The sequence below is a fragment of the Squalius cephalus genome (genome assembly GCF_949319135.1).
Source record: "Squalius cephalus genome assembly, chromosome: 1".
NCBI lineage: Eukaryota > Metazoa > Chordata > Actinopteri > Cypriniformes > Leuciscidae > Squalius > Squalius cephalus.
In genome coordinates, this window is record NC_137122.1 from 29,606,353 (window position 1) to 29,628,189 (window position 21,837).

Here is a 21,837-nt window from a genome sequence, read left to right on the forward strand (position 1 = left end):
GTCTAAAGGTAACCGGAATTATTTCTCAGAAAGGAAGCCTTGTGTAGCAGTAAACACCTCTGTAAATGCCAAACTAAACACACAAATATGTGTAGAAACTGAAGCCTCTTGACACATTATTCATTTTGAAGGGATAGAAGTTTACTCTACACTGCATTAAATGTGCTATCCTTTTTTTTCCCCCCTTCAAGAACATTTCCCATTAAGGCGCTGGTCTTGGGATGTGTTGTGATTTATACGTCCGTTGCTGTTCGAGTAATTACAGCAGCCTCCTCATTAAATTACAGTCTACATTCACATTCATAACCTGCAGAGAAACAATCTCTGGAAGAAAGTTCGCTCATGTGTTGCACACCAGAGGCATCTCTAAATCTGCATTGACCCTCACTTCCAAACACCTTTCGGTCTCTTAATGCCCATTTGCACTCTCACAGTAGCATAATATAAACAACGACGGTTTAATTAGTGGGATTCATCTATTTAGTTTGCCTTGCTTTAATGAGCACTCAAAGAATTTGCTTTTGTCTGCTAAGGTTCAGTACTGTCTTTCTGTGCCAGCTGCTCGCCTCCTTTTAGCTTTAAAACAGTACTCATCTAATTAGTAATTAGTGTAATACAAGCACTTTTATTATCTTTTACCACAGAAAACGGTGGCAGTTTATGGCTAATTCCTGAAATGTCACTAGTCTTTCACACTTGGGGCACTTGAGAGTGAATACATGTACTGTAGCCCCTGCACGGTCTGAGGGAAAAACTGTCCCCGGGAGACAGAGATTGGCACACAATCTTTATGGCCCATTGATGTCCTCATGTTTGATGTCCTGGAGTGAATATTTTTTCCATCTATAGAATGCTAGAGGCCACTGACCCATTTTTCTAAATCACACACACTTATCCAGACATGGTTTACAAAACCAGAATAAATAGATGCATGTTTTCCCCCCACTGCTATAAAGGCTTAAAAACTGTTTACCTGTAACCAAAATATATCAGTCCTAGCAGATATATTATCATTAAGGTATATTTGGGTGTTTATTATTAAAATGTGTCTGTCTGTTTTGCATTTAATTACATTTTCTAGGTACAATTTACTGCTTCAAAACAGTGGTATTATGAGAATACTTCATGATGTTATACTTCATAGTGTTCAAGTCCACTGGGCTAGATGGTATTTCAGAGAGACTTTTAAGAGATGCTGTAGATATTATAGCTCCAATTATTACAGTTATTGTGAATCTTTCTTTAGAAAAGGGTATAGTTCCATCAGATATGAAAATAGCCAAAATCATTCCATTGTACAAGAAAGGTAATAGATATGATCCTGGAAATTACCGTCCGGCCTCCATTCTTAGTGTGGTTTCAAACATTTTAGAAAAGATAGTGCACATACAGATGTATCAATATGTATGCTAGAATGGTTTAATTTATGAATTTCGATCAGGTTTTATAAGATCTTATTTGACTGATACTTCTTTATTAGAAAGCAGATTGATGGAGGTAAAATGTGTGGAATGGTACTCATGGATCTTCAAAAAGCTTTCGACACAGTGAATCATTCAATATTGCTAGACAAATTAAGTGTCATGGGTTGAACTCTTATTTAACTGGGAGAATTCAAAGGGTAGAAATTGATGGGATACTCTCTGAGGAGACAATCATTAAAAAAAAGAGTTCCTCAGGGAAGTGTCCTAGGCCCTCTTTTATTTCTCTTATACATAAATGACATGCAAGCTGTTTGTGACTGTAATTTGTTTTTATATGCTGATGGCTCTACTGGTTTCAGACAAGGATGTTTTCAAAATACAAGTGATATTAGGTGAGGAGCTTTGTAGGGTAAGAGACTGGCTCACTGATAACACTTTTATTGCATCTAGGTAAAACTGAATCCATATTATTTGGGACGAGAAGCAACCTGAACAAAGCTTGGGGATTGTGTAATATCAAATAGAACCACTGTTAATTATCTTGGAGGTGTTTTGGATAATGGTTAATGGTTAATTTTGGTTAATGCTAGGACAACATTTCTTGCCAGATGTGTTAGTTTTTTGGATAAGCAAAATTAAAAAAATCCTTGCATCATGTTTAGTGCTATGTCATCTGGAGTACGCATGCATTTCTTGGATGTCCGATTTGTCTCGTTTATGGCTGGTTAAGTTACAGAGATCTCAAAATAAATTGATAAGGTTGGTTTTAGATTTTAATAGCTTTACACATGTTTATGCTTGCCATTTTAGACATCTTAAGTGGTTACCTAGAAAGCAGGGCCCGGTTCCCCAAAACGTTCTTATCGCTAAGTAGTTCTTAAACTATTCCTTAACCTCTATCTTAACGTTATGGCACGATTCCCGACATGTTCGTACGCTAAGTATATCTTCTGTAAGTCACACTTTCGTAAGGTTGGTCTGGACCATTCGTAAGCTCTCTCTTAGCGTTGTTTGAGCTCAAGACGCTAGTCGCCGCCACTGTGCAGCAGTCTTTAGAAATCAGCGCAGCGCAGTACAAGTCAAACTATGGTACTGTATGTTGACAATGTTGTGGCTCAACAATGATTTTATGTTATGGACATTTTAAGACTAATAATAAAATATGTTCGCAATGGATACAGGCCTATTTATGAAGTTGACTTTATTTGGTATCAGAACTAATATAGTGGTAATTAGCCTAGGCTATTTCGTAATGTCATTAAAGCGTTTAAATTGGCAATCACTTTTGATAATTAAAATCTGGCAAACAATTTGGCTCTAAATGGCTAAGATCTATAAATGGGTAAGCATGGTGGTGTCCAGTAAGCGACCAACTATGGCAGTGTCCTTGTATTGAATCAAAGACGGCGCCAGCCGCGGAGCCGTTTAGTCCATGTCAATTTTTTTATTCGGCAAAACTTAAGCCCTTTTAACATTTTGCCTGACGTGGCTATATTAAAAGAATTTCGCCTCCCAAGACAACTCATTATGGAGCTGCTGGACCTTCTCAGACCTGCGCTTGCCAGGCTAACGCGGCAGAATTTTGCTTTAAGCCCTGAAGTCCAGCTGCTTGCAGCGCTAAGGTTTTTTGCTACAGGGAGCTTCATCGAGGTCGTGGGAGGTCGTGCTTTTTATTGAAAACATTAACCAATGGCAATCAATACCGCATTAAACAGAAGTAACTGCACCTGCTTGCCAATCAATTCTGATTGTAAAGTACCTTACCATTAATATAAAAGTGTATTACATAATTTTTAGAAGTCGTTAAACCCAAGAAGCGGCACAAGTGGCACAACGGGATAAGGAGGGTGGATGATTAGAGAGGGATACCCGGTTCGTCTACCCGTCACAACATATCGTGTGAACATATTACTGACAATTTGATAATTTAATTAATAGTCTATATTTTACTGATAACTTAAACTATGTTAAAATCAATGTTACTGGAATAATTTGAGGAATGTTTCATTTGCATAGAACGTGTTGTCTTTCTTAACGCCGTAATGCACCTTCGCGTGAAGTGGAAAATCGATTCCTGAGCAACTAATTCAGCACCTTCACTTGGGACAGCGCCTTTGTAACGTCGAACGTAAGAGGCAGCGTGTTAAGAAGCTTCCTAAGGGACACTTCGGGGAACACACTTAGGAACATAAACAACTTTGGTAAGATATATCTTTCGAGTCTTTTTAGCACGCTAAGAGTGAGTGTTATCGGGGAACCGGGCCCAGAGTTGTGCACTTTAAATTAAAGATGGTACACAAGATAATTAATAAAAGAGCTCCTTCATATTTTAATATGTATTTTTCTAGGGTAGGCTAAGTGAGAAACACTGTTATAATACTAGGCAGAGTCTAATGGGTATTACATTATGTCATTTCAAAACAATGTACGGTCGAATGTCTTTTGAATACTCAGGGGCCCATGAATGGAATAAGTTGCCTCTAGATGTAAAGAGTAGCCTGTCACATATGGTTGGTTTTAGTACAAAAGTTAAAAGTTGGCTATTATATAAGTTGTTTTAGTGATTCATTTGTATTAATGTTTTTGGGTGGATGTTTAAGTGTGATGTATATTTTGGTAATGTGTGTTCTTATTGTAGTGTTGTAAGTATAACAGTATGCAGTGCCAGGATAAAATGGTTTAATGGTTACTCTATTAATGGCCTGAAAATGAGCACTGTTACATAATAGTATATTAACCAAAGTTGTAGATGAAAGATGTGTGAAATTAAACCAAAAGTGTACATTTTAGTACCTAAATTGTACATATTAGAATCTTTATACACTCACCTAAAGGATTATTAGGAACACCATACTAATACTGTGTTTGACCCCCTTTCGCCTTCAGAACTGCCTTAATTCTACGTGGCATTGATTCAACAAGGTGCTGAAAGCATTCTTTAGAAATGTTGGCCCATATTGATAGGATAGCATCTTGCAGTTGATGGAGATTTGTGGGATGCACATCCAGGGCACGAAGCTCCCGTTCCACCACATCCCAAAGATGCTCTATTGGGTTGAGATCTGGTGACTGTGGGGGCCATTTTAGTACAGTGAACTCATTGTCATGTTCAAGAAACCAATTTGAAATGATTCGAGCTTTGTGACATGGTGCATTATCCTGCTGGAAGTAGCCATCAGAGGATGGGTACATGGTGGTCATAAAGGGATGGACATGGTCAGAAACAATGCTCAGGTAGGCTGTGGCATTTAAACGATGGTCAATTGGCACTAAGGGGCCTAAAGTGTGCCAAGAAAACATCCCACACACCATTACACCACCACCACCAGCCTGCACAGTGGTAACAAGGCATGATGGATCCATGTTCTCATTCTGTTTACGCCAAATTCTGACTCTACCATCTGAATGTCTCAACAGAAATCGAGACTCATCAGACCAGGCAACATTTTTCCAGTCTTCAACTGTCCAATTTTGGTGAGCTTGTGCAAATTGTAGCCTCTTTTTCCTATTTGTAGTGGAGATGAGTGGTACCCGGTGGGGTCTTCTGCTGTTGTAGCCCATCCGCCTCAAGGTTGTGCGTGTTGTGGCTTCACAAATGCTTTGCTGCATACCTCGGTTGTAACGAGTGGTTATTTCAGTCAAAGTTGCTCTTCTATCAGCTTGAATCAGTCGGCCCATTCTCCTCTGACCTCTAGCATCAACAAGGCATTTTCGCCCACAGGACTGCCGCATACTGGATGTTTTTCCCTTTTCACACCATTCTTTGTAAACCCTAGAAATGGTTGTGCGTGAAAATCCCAGTAACTGAGCAGATTGTGAAATACTCAGACCGGCCCGTCTGGCACCAACAACCATGCCACGCTCAAAATTGCTTAAATCACCTTTCTTTCCCATTCTGACATTCAGTTTGGAGTTCAGGAGATTGTCTTGACCAGGGCCACACCCCTAAATGCATTGAAGCAACTGCCATGTGATTGGTTGATTAGATAATTGCATTAATGAGAAATTGAACAGGTGTTCCTAATAATCCTTTAGGTGAGTGTATATTTAGAATATTTATGGGTATGGTCCCAGTGACAGCTTTTGTACCAATTTTCTGAGAGTGTATTTGCAAAGGCTATATATACCAAGATGATACACTCGTATTGCTATGAATGGGATAAACTGAAACGTGCAATATGGTGGCTCCAGGGCAGCTCTATAGTAATGCAAGTCCCACCTTCTAAATAAAAGAGACAATCGTTAATTGGAAAAGTCATCGCGCCAGTTAGAAGCTCCAGTTCCCATAGAACCCAGAGATTTGCTCTTAAGACTGTACATGAGCATTGGTGGGACCAACCTGAAATATATGCATTCAGACATTTCATGTCAGATTTATTTCTGATTTGAAATATAATGCGAGTATGGCCAGTATAGTTTTTGAGATTTCAGTGCTTCCCCATTCAGATGGATAGGAGTTGGAGTTGGAAACAGTTGCCTGCAGGCTTTGCAAATACATGTTTAGCTGGCGAGTGGAACGACTTTCCTTGACAGGGACTTACAGGGTATTATTGTTATTATTATTTTTTGATGCAGACAGCACTGTACAGGGGACTAACTCTTCACAGCACTGTAACCAATAATGCTGTAGGTATTTGTGCCTGCCTCTCGCTTATATGTGAAGTGGCCTTGGAAGTTGCACATCAGGGATTCTGGTGTATTTCCAGGCTATGGTATTGTTTGGATGCAGTTCTTGGCAGAAATGGATAGGAACGAAATTCAAAGGGAAACAAACTATGGCAAGTTGTGAGGACGATCTTTGTTTATTTAATGAGTGATTGACAGAATATATAAGCCTTCACCTCTTCTAGAACCTATTTAGAAAGGTATAGAGCTAGGTAGTCAGTAGGATTGTGAGGCCTGTTCTTGTTTGAGAGTGATACAGGAGGTTTTCTACAGCAGTCGGGCCCTTTGGTCCAGTGAGGACTAGCACAGCAAGTGTAAGTAAGTTGAACAGTTCAGCACAAGGATTTCTGCTGCGTACACCATCTGATCCTGGGGCTTTGTGGATTCCAGCTGCTTTGTGGATAACACATCTGAAGTTTTGAACAGAGCTTAACAAGCTTTGTGTAATTTCAGTTACCTGTCACGCTAATTGCTATTAACTGTACTGGTTCGTTTAACTGAATGCCGCTTCGGTAAGAAAGCATCTGCTAAAACATAAATGCAAACATAAATTGGGGGGTGGTTGCCAGTTTAATGTGATTTAACCAGGTAGGACGTGTCAACATGTTTGCTTTTTAGGATCAACATTCCTATTAAAAACCAATAATTTCATGGTTAGGCTTAGAACTGCAGTTAGGAGCTTGAATATTCATTATTCATTAGTCTGAATGTTTCCGTTTCAGAACATGGGTCATGGCCACCATAGCAGGTAGAGAATTGAGTTCACCGGTCAGAAAGATATCCTCTTCAGTCTCTTTAGTGTTACATGCCATCTTTTTCTTCACTGCAAAAATCACAACAGCCATTTTGATCGCCATTTAATATTTGAGTCTCTGTTTTTAACTCATTTTTGGTCTTGTGTGAACAATAACCCAGGCTTTATTTTTGGGGCAACATAATCAAATATCACTCACAGAAATATCACAAAGATGTGTTTCAGGTAAAAAATAATAAATAAATAAAAAACCTTCACTCTCCTTGGTGTAAATTATGATCTGCTGTATTCACAACATGCTTTTAACCCCATGTTTTCAGTTATGTCTTGTCAAAAATTGTGCTTATTTCAGTAGATCCACTGCATGATGAAGCTATGTTTTAATAAATGTGCACATTTTTACAGGATATAATCACATATTGGTGACAGTTCTGTAATATCTAGCTGCTTTTACATAGTAATGGTTTACAATAAGTATTACTATTTACAAATACAATTAATAAATGCATTAGTTTACATGAACTTACTATGAGCGATATATATTTTTACAGCATTTATTATTAGTTAATACAAATACAGTTCATTTTTGTTCATGTTAGTTCACAGAGCATTAAATAAATAGGTCAGTCATGAAACTCTGAATGGCGCTGACTGATGGGTTCTTAATGAAATCTGCAAACAATGACATCATCTATCTTGGCTCGAGCTGATTGGACTCTTCTGATTCTGCAGCCAATGAGCTTGCTGCTTTAAATAGTTAGACTCTGTGTTTGCTAAGCAGTCTTGCACCAAGGTATAAGAAACCCTCCATGTTTACTAATGTATCACATCGATTGATGAGTACGAATTATATACTATTTAAATGAACATTAAGTTATCTGATTTATGTGTGCTATGTCGAATACATGCATTCTCTCGACATGGATGTGCAAGCTGTCGCCTTAACTGTGATTCAGCATTATGGATGACACAATGGGAGGACAACCACTGGCAAACTTTGCACGTCATGATGTGGATGTTGGCTTTAAGAATGATAACTCGCATGACAACGTACTAGAAATTACGACATATGGTTTGTGACAAGCATTCAGTGAGATCTCAGTTCCCTTATCACAAAGGCGTACAGTATGTCAGTGCAAAAATTGTAAATTATGTGACATGAATGTGTACAAGTTTGTTAGCTTGGAACATTCTTTCATCCCTAAATATATAAATCCTATAAATGTATGAATCCTATAAATATAAAATCTTCCAGGTCTACAGACATTTGTTATGACATCCACTTCCAACATTACAATGCTTGTGATAAAGTAAATTCACTTCACCTGCTAATTACTCTTCGACAGTGATGCCATAGAAATAAGCGCTTGTTTCTCTGGTGCATTACATCTATATAAGGGGATCCACTTAATATGTGGCAGATCTGGCTTATTCAGGCACAAATGAATCCCAAAGAATAGTTAGAAAAGCTTGCAGCCAGGTGGGAATATTACACCAATTGTTAATTTTAAAGACACTCACCCTCATTGGTTTTCCCCCTGGTTTTGAGTTGGACTACCAAAAGTACCAATATGCTGACAGTACAATACAATCCCACCATGTTTCAGTGAGCTATACCTAGCAAGCCTCAACATACAGTGAAATCAACTCTCAACCATTTAAAGGTTAAGGGTTTACCTCCATTTTAAAACATAGCTCAGTTTATTTAAAGAGAATAAGACCAGCTCAAACGGGGAGTAGCTTTCATTCAGCTTCAAATTGAAAAGCCAATTATTCTCAAAGACAGCGTCAAGGCCAAAGCCAGAAGCGTGGCAGACAGGCATTTAGACGACACACATAACCGTGTGGGGTAACCTCAATTAACAGGCCTTAAGACACCCAATTTTCTGTCAGTAATAAGTCAAATTACAAGAGCGGAGGGGATTTTTTTTCATTTCCCACCACAGAACGAATGTTTGATTAGTTCAGAGCAGCGGGAAGGGTCAGCGTGTCGAGTCAGTATTCACGGGGAATGTTATTCACAGAATTAATCTCCGTGGCTGTGGGTGTAATTGGGTCATCGAGGCGCAGAAAATGCGAACGGTGATCATTGTAATCGGTTGTGAGATGAATGTGTATGGCATCATTAACTCAATAGGGAGGCAAAGCAGTCTTATTCTCACCTAGAGAGAAAGTTAAGCATTCGGCTACCATGCCACTGCTCCGATGTACAGAACTCTTTCTCTCTGTGTCCATTGTCTCATCGTTGCATAAAGAGGGAACGGTCATAAATAGAACAGGCTAGGATACTATTGCTATGGCTTTGTGTCCCTTCACAACTGCAGTGTTGAGCCGTATTGGCAAAGGATGTGAGGAGAGACTGCTAGACTCTATTTACAGTCGTGTTCTGCCCAAACCGCTGTGTGCATGTGTGAGCTGGTGCCTGCATGTAGGCTACTGTATGTGACGTTGGAAAAAAACATCTTAGATGAATAATAGTGTTGTTTTTATACTCCTTAAATGTTAAATCATTTCTCTGCCTCTCGTGGCACCAAGGGAAATTGAAAAAATAACGACTGGCTATATTCGGAACAGCATGCTACCGTATTATTTTGCCGTATATACAGTATGTATAATGTGCAAATTGTGCACATTTTTTGTATGCATAGTATACTTAGATGACCTACTGCATTTGCAGTCTCCCACAGAGCACACTGCGGGGAATGTTGTATCCCACAATGCTGTGCACTCAACTTGACCATGCGTTTCCAGTAGACAAATGAACCAGAATTAAAGGAGTAGTTCACTTTAAAATGAAAATTACCCCATGATTTACTCACCCTCAAGCCAGGTGTATATGACTTTCTTCTTTCAGACGAATACAATCGGAGTTATATTAATTAGAGGTCGACCGATTCATCGGTTCTGTAATTAATTTGTTGACTAGATGCTGCATTAGCAGAGAAAGAACAGCAGTATGTTTGCCGTCGAGGCTGAGAGGACTCTAATATTAGTAGTGGCTACCTCAAGCGATTAAAGCAATGTGACAAAAACACACGCAAACCTCACCCAAATGTTTTATGTTGCAATTGTTACCATCTATTTGCATTAGTTTATATCCAGCTGGTCACTTGTATGCATTCATTAGCCGGTGAAGTTGCATATTTAAACCTAGTGACGTGATTTCTCAACATTGATATGTTCATGTAGCCAACAGAAACATAAACAAATCAGAAACGCATTCGATTTCAGTTCTTTTTTTATCACTACTATATTGTTATTTTGATTAGATAGTCATCAAGTTTTCTAAAATAGAAGCAAATAAAATGAGAGACTATACATGTTATATAGGTCTACATTTATGTAATTTTAATGCTCTGGCCTTTGCAGATATTTAAATACAGTATGGCTATCTTTAAGCATGACTCTTTGGATTTATATGAAATGGTAACACTTTACAATAAGATTCCATTTTTAGCATTAAATTAACTAAGTTTAATAAATGTTGTAGAAGTATTATTCATTGTTAGTTTGTTCATTTCAAAATGATTTCAAAAACACATTTTAAATTGAGTTTTGATTTGTATTTTATCTGTTATTATTACCTTAGTTAATGTACTATGAACTACTGTAACATAAATGATCAAGGTACAATTGTATTGCTCAAATATTAATACATGCAGTAAAAACGTATATTGTATACTGCATAATGCATATAGTTCATGAAAGCTAGCTAATACATCCTTGTTAACAAATGGGACTTGCAAAGTGTTACCTATGAAATTGACATATGTTTCTAGCTTATAGCAAAAGAAACACATATTTGATCTGTAATATTTTAATGTTTTAATTATTTTCTGTAGAGTTCGTTCTGTAGAACTTCTCATTTTAATAAATTCATATATATTTATTTCATTTAGCACATTTCAGTTCAGCACTGTTTTACTTGGAGTGTTATGTTTATTTTTAATCCAGTATCCATTTAAAAAAATATTGGTTGAATAATCGGTTATCGGTATATACGGTCAAACCTAAATATCGGTATCGGTAAAATCCACTATCGGTCGACCTCTAATATTAATAAACACCCTCACGGTTCCGAGCTTTATAATGGCAATGGATTGGATTGCAAGCATCAGTTTGAAGCTCAAAAAAGTGCATCCATCCATCCATCATAAAAGTGCTCCACATGGCTCCGGGGGGTTATTAAAGGCCTTCTGAAGCAAAGCAATGAGTTTGTGTAAGAATTTTTTTTATATTTAACACATTCAATTCTAAGGTAAAATTCTACCTTCCGGCCAAACGGCCATACGCAGTCTACTTGTGTCTAAAGTCTAATACATTTGTAATACAAGATACAAAAATTTATGTGCCTTTGGAATTGGAACTGATGGAAATATCATCACAACATTTATTACCATCAAGAGGTGCATAAATCTTCAAGATCTTGTATTGACAATGCAAGAGTCCATCACTCTGTAAAGTCTCCTCCAGAACATCCCAAAGACTTTCAGTGAATTTAAGGTCTGAACTCAGAGGTGCCGATTCATGTGTGAAAATGATTCTTCATGCTCCTCACAACCATTCTTTCACAATTTGAGCCTGATGAACCATTGTCATCCTGGAATATGCCCATGATGTGTCTTCCTGCATGGTTGTTTAAGAAATGAAAAGCTACTCACTCTATCAATTAGGGTTAAGAAACTATAACATGATAGAAACATAATAATCACTGCAATAATGATCCAATCATAGACTCTCAAGCATTTGCCTATTTAAATCCAAACAGTAACTTTTTTTTTGGCCGGGCGATGTATAACAAATACAGTTAAAGTATTAAAAAAAAACAAGCTGAAACTGAAATACTTATAATTGACACTGTACATTAACCTGCAATAGGAGAAATTATATTAACTTCAAAAAAATTACACACTTCAACTTTAAGCTTATACTCTCACCCATCACTCATGAAAGGAAATTACACACTTGCATCCCTACAGCATGAGCTCTCAAAACCTCTTCTGTAACCAAAGTGCTTCATCTCACAGAACATCCTGTTCCCTGCTGAGCACCAGCTCAATAATACTGCCATTTTAGACATTTATCATGGGAAAGGTAACATTGGCATAACACAGGGAGACAAGTTTAACCAGCCAGTGGCCTCAGTCATCCCTCATTCAGCACTGTCACTGTCTGTTTGTAGCACATGGATAAATGTGTAACAGGCCTACATCACAGCACTAATATTTCCCAGAACACATAATGGGAGTTGATGTGTTCAGGGTGCTGTGACGCTGCAGGATCCAGTGCTGGCGGTTGGCGGGCTGCATTATTTAGCGGGATTTGGGCAGGAGTTAAGTGCTGGCAGAAGGGAAAGTGAGATGGACGTTGCATGTCGAGCGTCCACAGTGTAGGGAGATCTGCTGTAAAATCCCACATGAACGAAGCATTTACTATTCGTACTGATCTGTATGGAACAGCTGCGGTACAAACCTGAGCTGCATATAGATGCATTACAATTGTGTGAAGTGAAATCCACTGTGATTAGGGTTCAATTCACCAAAAAATAAAAATTCTGTCACCCTAATGTAGTTCCAAACCTGTATGACGTCCTTTCTTCCACGAAACAGATAGGATCCATTTTTAATAATTTTCTATGTAATGGAAGTGAATGTGGACTATGTCAAGCAAGCACCATAAAACAACTTCTTCTGAAAACATCAAATAACCTAGAAGAAAGAATGTTATACAGGTTTTAATGATATGAGTGCGAGTAAATGATGACAGAATATGCATTTTTGGGTGAACTATCCCTTTAAAACGAGTTCAGGGCTGGCTTGTTGATGTAGAAAACAATGCCTTGTGTAGTTTGTTGCCTGCAAACTGAGAGTAGTGAATATTTGATGTGTTGTGAGTTGAATTCTGTGTGCATGTGCAGGTGTAGGAAAACGCTTACAAGACAACGAGTTTGGTCTTGGACACGCCGAGCAGACACATTTATTATGGCACAGGTTCTTGAATAGTAAATCCGTGTCCTCGGAGAGCTTCTGAGGCCGTTTGGGAAACTCTAGATCTTTACTGCCACCTGCAGGCCGCCAGAAGCGCTGCACTCTGCAGCTGAAGTTCATTTAAATTGTGTGAACTGATTAAAAATGCCCTTTAAACCAGAAGCCCTGAAGGCAAGCACCACGGTCAGATTTTAAATGGATGTTTAGCATTGAGTGCTCGATAAACACGCCTTCCTGCGTTTGAACGGATTTGTGTGTATATGTGTGCTGTGTGTGACTGCTTGTGTTGTTATGCAAATGCATTCTGAAGACATGTGTGTGTGTGTGTGTGTGAATATGAGTAAGATCATTAATGAGGATGTGAGCGCCGTGGACAGAAATAGCAGACTGAGAGGCCTGCGGGGCAAGAATGGAAGAAACTCAACAGCAGCTCATGACTGCAGCACAAAATACACAACCGTGCGGATCACAGTCAGATTTTGGGATTGACAACTGTATTGTTAAATTAACCCTCAAATTGTTCTGTGCATACAACAGCAAACAGGAGCGGATTGAAGAATATTTGTATATAAATCAATTGGTCGGTGTTTGACTGGTTAGCATAGCCTTGCTAGTACATTTCCTAACTAAAACACCTAACCTCAGTTTCACAGGCCAGGCTTAAGCTAGTCGCAGACTAGGCCTTGTCCACACTAATGTTTTTAATTTGAAAATGCATCTTTTTCTCTCCGTTTTGCCCTTCCGTCCACACTGAGACGGCGTTTTTATGAATGAAAACAAAGTTTTTCGAAAACGCTCTCCAAAGTGGATAAATTTGAAAACCCTGTTTTCGCATTGTAGTGTAGACTGTGAAAACAATAGTTGAAAACGATGACGCATGTTTAGTCATGTGACGCATATTGTACCAATAGATATTCATGTTTATACCAGTATTGACTAGTTGCACGTGGCCGCCATTTTGGAATTCGGATCAGCGAGTGTACGCGTAGACACTTCCGGTTTCGCATTACACCGTGTCCTAACTACACGCGACGCGACACGCGATAAAAGGTATCTTTTCCATGTTAATCAGAGTTTTTGTCCTAACCAAGCGCAACGGCGACACGCGACGTTTCTAATTTAGAAACGGTTTCTATTTTTCTGCGACGTCGCGCTGGAACAACAAATACAAAGTGTGGCAATGATAATCAGGTACTGTTTATGTGCTTTATTTAATGTTAAAAGCGTGTAATGTGACTTTGAATGTCATTTAACGTTAGTGCTCCAAGCTTTGTAAAAGCAACAATGGATAATTCACCTCAGATCTTGAAATTAAACAAATGGAAACAAGAACGTTAAAACTGAACAAACAAGTGTATTATTTGACAAAGATTGTTTTAGTAACTCAGTAGCCTATGTATTTTTTAAATGGTGTAATATTTGTGAATTTGATTATGTAGCTACTTATCCATTTTCTTGCGAGTGCCGTCAAGATTACTCTCTAGTGCTGTGCACTCGCCGCGAGACTCCGCCCACACGCTGTTCTGATTGGCTGTGACTTTTGATTGACGTTGTGGCGTCTCACAATCGCGTCGCGTCTAGTGTGGACAGACACACTGCCTGTCGCTGGAATTTTATCGCGTCGCGTGTAGTTAGGACACGGTGTTACGCTCGGTGCGGGGAGCCGGAGAAAGCCGAAAATTATCTTTTATAGTTGTTTATAGAATCAGTTATCACTTAAAATACTACTAAGATCCATTACTATCACACGAGCCAATGGCAATTAAATGCACGGATGCATAGTCAGATTAATTAATGAAATACAACTGTTCACGGACAGAAGATTGTATTTGACTCATGCTGCATACACATACGCAATGACAATTGTAAGTATAGAGTTACAACTACGAGAAGAGTTGTTTGCATAAAATGCAGTGTGAACATTCAACTCGGTCACTGTTGTCTCTCGCTCTCGCTGTCAGATCACCGGAAGTACTGGCGCGCACACTCAAGTTCGAACGTCAACGGTCGCCGTGCAACTAGTCAATAGGGGTTATGTGGAACATACTTCCGGGTTCTACAAAACGGGTATAACTACTTCCGGTCGTCACCTACTGAGGTAAACACAGCGTAGGAATGGCGAACTTTTATAGCCGGTGTTTACAGGAGCTACCCATTCTATCCATTTCAGATGTACATCGTATTGCCAAACGGACGTCCAGAGCCCCGAGTACTCCGTTAGATAAAGGATTTAAGTTTTTACGCCTCCTCATTTATTCATGATTAATATAGAAAGCCGGCTCAAATTGGCCGACGCTAGTCATGTGAGCACCACAACGCATGGTAATGCCCAATAATGAGAAGGCTTTGTTCTGTATTATTCGGTGTCTGAGATTTTCAGCGACACTGGGCGGAGCTTGGCTATATTAATGATTATCTTAATTGGCCATGATGAATTATGCATGCAGGGCTGCCAACTCTCACGCATTGAGCGTGAGACTCACGCAATTGACGCTTTTCACACGCTCTCACGCCACACATCCATTTTCTCATGCACAGAAAAATTGCGGAGCAAAGAGGTACTTTTAATATTAAACTAATTCTCAGCTCTTAGATTCCGTAAATTTTATTACGAAATTCAGACAAAAATACGTTTGGCGCTTGTAAATGTGACATGACAGATCGCTGAGCGCCTCAGTTCAAGTGCACGTGAACCGATCATCTGTTACTTTTTTATTTAAAGATGCAGTACAACTTACCGAAAGTATACATAATATCGACCAATTAGTGTTTTTCAACCACTGAAAGAGGTCAATATAACAGCAGGAGAACAATTATATCACATAAGTTACATTTACCTCAGGAAAGCCATTTAATGACCATAGCATGTTAATTGAATAGAAAAAATAGCTAGAGAGGAGATTTTGCTGAGCACTATATTACATATTTATTATATTTTTACTTATGTCATTAAATAATTGTTATTATAACAAAAACTACATTATATTTAATTTAATTTGTTATTTTTAACCTTTAATAATACCAGCAGATTAGGCCCTCTATGTTTACAGCATTAGGTGAGATTATTTCTTTAAATAAAATTAAAAATGAACATGTATCCAAATTAGTCAATATTGAATCAAAATCGGAATCAAATCACAAGAATGGAATTGGAATCTTGAAATTTTTGTCAAGCAATAATAAAAACTGTATCCTACCAGTCATTGTACAATGTAAACATTGTAACATGTTGTCACTAAACTTCATAAAATTCTATTTAGTTACCAAATGTTTTGACAATCACAATTACACTTATTGTGATGCAATATTTGTTTTGACATATCATATCATAACCAGCCCTGCTGTCTGTTATGTACTATTCACTTTCACACAGTTAATAAAATATGTTACTTTGCACACTCTTCATATCACAGTCCTGCAAAGATGACAGAAAATTCACTCACATTTGCTGTCCTGCGGCAAAACATTAGAGCAGTTGCGTTTTAGGCCATACATATAATGGTGAGTGAGTGCGACCTGGACGCATCAGTAAATGGTGAGATATTTTGCAAAATAAAATTTTCCAGCCAGAAGAATTGCACGATATATTTTCCCGCCTGTATCATCTCAGTGAGCTTTTGTGAGGGTTTACGCATGCGCATCAAGGTGAATTTAGCGTTTTCCGACGTTTTAGTGTGGATGAGAAACTTTTGGAAAACGCATGAAAACGCTAGTGTGGACGGAGAGCGTTTTTAAACGAAAACGCCATTTTCCAATGTATCCGGATTTATGTAGACGTAGCCTAAAAATGCATGTTTGAGCTGATTTAACGGAAAGCAACTTGCACTGACATATCTTAAAATTTGTCCGTGTCATTTTTTTTGTTTTGTCTCAAGATGAACACCAGTAATGTTTTTTTCAAAGGCACATTTATAAAAGCTACTTTAATGTATATATAGCTAGAATTTCATATATAGTAGGCCTAGATGTATTTACTGATTCTGTTTTAGAAGAATTATTAAGACTTTGTATTACTTATTTTAAATTACATTATTTTAAATTATCAATGCTTTTGTCCTCACAAATCTGTCAACAACATTCTGGTTTAATTTTTGTACAGTTCAGGGCTTTTTTATTATTGTCGTTGTTTGTTTTATTCCCTCTTCCACCACATACACATTTACCAGTTGTGACTAGTTGTCATCAGCACATTCCTAACTCACTTTCACATTTGGGTTGTAACTGAAACACAGTTAAAGAATGTAGTTGTCTCACTTTCCATTTAGAATCATGCTTAGCACTCCAAAAAGAACTGAAAACCATTTCGTGAGCGTAGCCCTTGTTGAGTCTCCCTTTGATCTCATTTAGGCAAAGTCATGATCCTGATTGCTCTGAACAAAAGCATTTTGTCTCCTTGCCATGGGGCATCTCTACCAGAGATGGGGCCTTACCTGTTGAACAACAGCATCCTCTAGTGGACATCAGCGCAGAAACAAACTACTTTATAATGTAAAACCTCATTATCATAAATGGTCTCATAAAATGTATTTGTTACTGAGAAGGACCATTTTGTGTTTACTTTAATGATTAGAGGAATCAGAAGGTCGTTTGCCCTCTTTCCAAAAATCAATTCTCACTCTGATACATTTTTATGAGGCCCAGAGTAATATACTGTGGCAATGGAGAATGCAGCAAGTGCTAAGTACATCTGACAGTATTTGGATAGCTACTCAATTTATTTCCATATCTAAATAGCCTCAGATGAACTGTCAGCATCTCAGTGTTTTCACTCGTACAGAAGGCTAATGTAGCTGTGGTGAAAACCTTCAGTTTGTGAGGTTAGCGTATTCAAGTGGGTGAAAATGATCCGTCCTACTTAAAAAACCTACACAGAGAAACATTGTTTTTGGGGTCATTTAAATGAAACAGTGTTGCTTGCTCTCTCTTTGCGTGATTGAAAAGCTTTTGAAAGCTGTGGGTGAGGTGTTAGATTTATGTCATAACAGTTGCAGATCAATTTTACAGATTTTTACATTGATGCATTTGGCAGAAGCTTTTACGCAAAGAAACATGCTGTTCTTTCCGGCTGTATATTTTATCAGTCTGGTTTTCCTGTGACAATCATACCCATTGACCTTGGCATTGCTAACATGTTCTTCCAGCTCTCACTTTATATATGAGGTCCTACTTAATATTAAGTGTCTTTAATGTTTGTACCTTTGCCTTCCCCATTAACCCACTCTTAAACCTAACCAAACCTGTCCCTAGCCTCACCCATGTCCCACCTCAGAAGATAGAAAGTCATATAGGTATGGAAAAACACTGCAAGTAAATGATGACATAATTTTCACTTTTTTTTCTTTTTTTCTTTTATGATGTATAAAGTGGCTTGTTGCTAAGGCAAACCATAACTGTAACTTAAAACTGAATCATCTCAGTCTCTCTAAATGGTGGTTTGCCTTTGAAAATCCATTTTAGTGTGGTTTATTTCACTGAGAAATCAGGTCATGCTGTTCAGTGTAACCTTTGGATTTCTATTGATGTGACACAAAAGCAAACAAAACAGATTGCTCTGGAAGCCTAGCATCCAACAGACTGTGACTAGTTATAATTGTATATTCCACAGAGGGCGTAAGATACGTACATGTGAATCTAAGTTATGCTGCATTACACCTGCTCAGGCAAACCTTAAAGTGGCTGTGTGTAATTACTGTGCTAAACAGAATTGCAAAACGTGTGACTGTTTTCAGTCAGGTTCGCCAAATACTTCCACCTGCAAGGTAGTCCCACTCCAAACTCATGGCACAGAGGTGCTCAAAAAAGTATTTTAACACTGAAATCACACACACAGTAGCCTATCTTTAATGGGCTATTTCACTGTAGATGCAGTACTCGGATACAAACACATGATGGCAGTGTTGAGCTAGTTCAACTCAGGAAAATGTACAGATGCATCAGGTGAGTTGAGACCACACACAGTCTCAAGCAGCTGTCACTTTTCATTGATTGTTGTTATACTTCTGCAATTCAGAAGTCACTCTCAACACGTCTGAGAGAAAACACCTGAGGTACACTAGTGAAGATATAACAAGCCATTTGTTTGTTTTTTGAAAGTAACAAGCGAGGCACTGTGCATACTTAGTAGGCATACTACTTAAGGCTTGAATGACACAGCTCTCCAACAGGCCATCGCTCAAGGTTAAACAGCCGCCACGCGGCTCATCTGTTTAATTATGTGACTTATGTGGCTTTAGGCTCTAGACTGGGGATGATGGAAGCGAGAGAGAGTGAGAGTGGCCTGCATGGCTGGGCTGCTGATGGACTGCAGTCAGCTCTGGTTAGTGCCGAGCACCAGTGCCATACCCGTCCGCATTCAGATTTCCCATTACTCTTTGATTAAGGGAGTGTCAGCTGCACACGAGATTGATGAGCTGTCAGGGGAAAGCCGCCAACTGGAACGCCTCATCCTCTTCCTCATTAAACACTCCGGGAGTGAAACTCCTCTTCTTCACACACAAATAAACAATGCACTCATGGCGAGAGATCCTAATTTAGCTCGAGCTGTGAGCCGCCTCTGTGCAGTTGTGACGGAAGACAAACCCTTCAAACGGTGACTGCTTCAAACAGCTGATTGTTGCACAAAGATCTGGGGGTGCACAACTCCCCTGCCTCTGATTTTTTTGCGCTCACAAAAGAGAGGGATCAAGAGGTGCAGAGGAGCCCGAGAGGAAGACAGAGGGATGGATGTGGAACAAGGCTGGAGAGAGGCAGGGGAGGGGAGGGAAGAGAAAGAGAGAGATAGATGCAGCCAATGCGCAGCACGGCATCTTGAATGAGCGCAAGGAGAGAGAGAGAGAGAGAGAGAGAGAGAAGGCAGGGAGGGAGAGGGAGTGGAGGAGTGTGAATCAGGCACTGACAGTCGCTCTCCAGCTGAAGAATAACGCGCGTCGTGCATCGCTGTGATGCTGTCGGATCTGAGCAGCTGGTGCGTGTGAGCTGGTTTTGAGACTCGTGTAGACGTCGCTTGGCTGGAGGAAGAGGGAGGAGGACGCATCAGGTTCGTGTCTGTTCTCGCGCTGCATCTGGACCCCGGCTCCAGGGAGCGTGGGGGGCACTAGGGCCAGGCGGCCGGCCGGGGGGACGACATGAGCGTTCCGCTCCTGAAGATTGGCGCGGTGCTCAGCACCATGGCCATGGTCACCAATTGGATGTCCCAGACACTGCCCTCGCTGGTCGGGCTTAACGGAACCACCATCTCCCGCGCAGGCACCTCGGAAAGGATCGTCAGTGTGCGTAACCTTCCGCTTTTCTACTCTTGTCCTGTCTGTTTATCTCTCTTATGTGTCTGTTTGCTCATCCGAATAAGCCAAAGAGTCAGGACCTTCGTGTTAAAGAGCAGTTACACTCCTCTGTGGTTACGATCCTCAAGAGATTTGCCAGACAGGCTTTTAGAGGGATTTTCAGGGTGAGAGGCAGGTAAATTGAATGCGTGTCTGGCTTTGGGGGTTGGTTACAGAGGAATTGATGACTGCTGTGGATGAGTGATTCTCAGTGGGAGATGATAGATGAGGAAGTTATACCTGGCGAGATTCATGACTGCTGCGAGGATATCCTCACTTGGCAGGGAGAGAAGAGTTTAGTGCCTCATGACTGATGTTCAGGTCAAATTAGGAAAGGGAGGCAGGATTGTTTCTGTGAGGCAGCGGCTCGTCTGCTGGAGCTGATGGTTCTGAGACATGAGGCTAGACTTTTCTTCTGAAGAGGCACAATTTTCTTTTTCCCACCCCCTCGCTCCCTGTTTTGTAATCAAATCCACTGTACTTTTTTGTGAGAACTGTGCACTTTGTCTCTGTCCATAACTGAATTAAGTGCCTTGTGTGAGAGAGGACAGGCCTTTGGCAGCATCAAGGCTGCCACATTTAAAGTAAAAAGACAGAAAGAGAAGATTCAAATCTAAGAAAGACTCTAGAGCTAAGCACCTTGTTATATCCTAAGGTTCTTAAGTAAGCTCTGGCTGAAATTAAACCTTCACAATTCTGTCAGTGTGTGAGTAATTATCTTGCATCTGTGAGTTGTTTATGCTTATGTGTTTTCCAAATGTTGGGTATTGAAAAATGGGACCAGGTGGAGTGAGAGTGAGATGTGATCCCTGTAATGTTTTCTGGATCATTAAGGTTGAGAGACTGCCTGGGGTATCTGTGTAGTATCTAAGCATCTGCCCCTCAATAAAAGCTCTACTCGGCACAGCTTATGGCCAGGGATGACACTCCATCTGGATGAGAGAGGAGACGCTGTAGGGGTCGTTTGGGTCGGTCAGAATGCCTACGCTGGTTTCCATGGAGTCTGCAGAAACTGTCTATCACAGCTTTGTCTAACACATTCACACTCGCTTTGGAAGACTGTTACTACTAATCACAAGCTAAAAGCTGCTTTCCTACAGAGATGTTTACCATGTACAGAGCTCTACAGTCAACACCAACTCTGCTTTATATCAAGTCTGATTACTCATCCAGTCATGTGCTCATGTCTGCCCAATGGTCTTGCTATAAGACGAGCCGTAGATATACTGTAGTCACCAGGGGTTAAGCTTGGTATGTGGGTAAATGAGAGCCGATCAGGATTAGGTGAAATTCAGAATTGAAGAACTGGCTCCCTTTGAATTCATGAGTATAAATTTAAGGATACATTTACATGACAACGATGTGCTAAAAACAAAAAACAAAATTCCTTTGAGTTTTTCGCATACAGATGACAACATTGTCAAAACGATCCCCATTCACACGGATCCGTGAAAACAAATGCCCAAGCCGGAGTTGGCAACGTCCATTACAAGCCTATAGACTGAACACGTAATACGCATGCACATGACGTCACCATTTTCACAAATTTGAATTTTTGTAGTTTACACAAAGACGAAATAGTTTTCAAAAACTTCTACTTTGAAACCCTTTTTAAAAAACCCAAAACGCTGTTGTCTTGTGAAATTAAAAGGCCAAAATGCATAGAAAATTTTCCATATTTAGTTGAA

The 21,837-nt window shown here is 39.5% G+C and overlaps 1 protein-coding gene across 2 annotated transcripts in view; it reads left to right on the forward strand.

The window, feature by feature from the left end:
* olfm2a (olfactomedin 2a) overlaps positions 1-21,837 on the forward strand; it is a 90,158-nt gene that overhangs the window by 29,852 nt on the left and 38,469 nt on the right. The window contains exon 1 of one of the 2 annotated variants that reach the window (XM_079883497.1): positions 19,579-20,098. The exons of the other annotated variant lie outside the window; for it this stretch is intronic. Within the exon in view, the coding sequence (XP_079739623.1) occupies positions 19,955-20,098 (144 nt within the window). The 5' untranslated portion in view covers positions 19,579-19,954. Of the gene's footprint in view, positions 1-19,578; positions 20,099-21,837 lie in introns of those variants that run through there. 2 annotated transcript variants of the gene reach the window in all.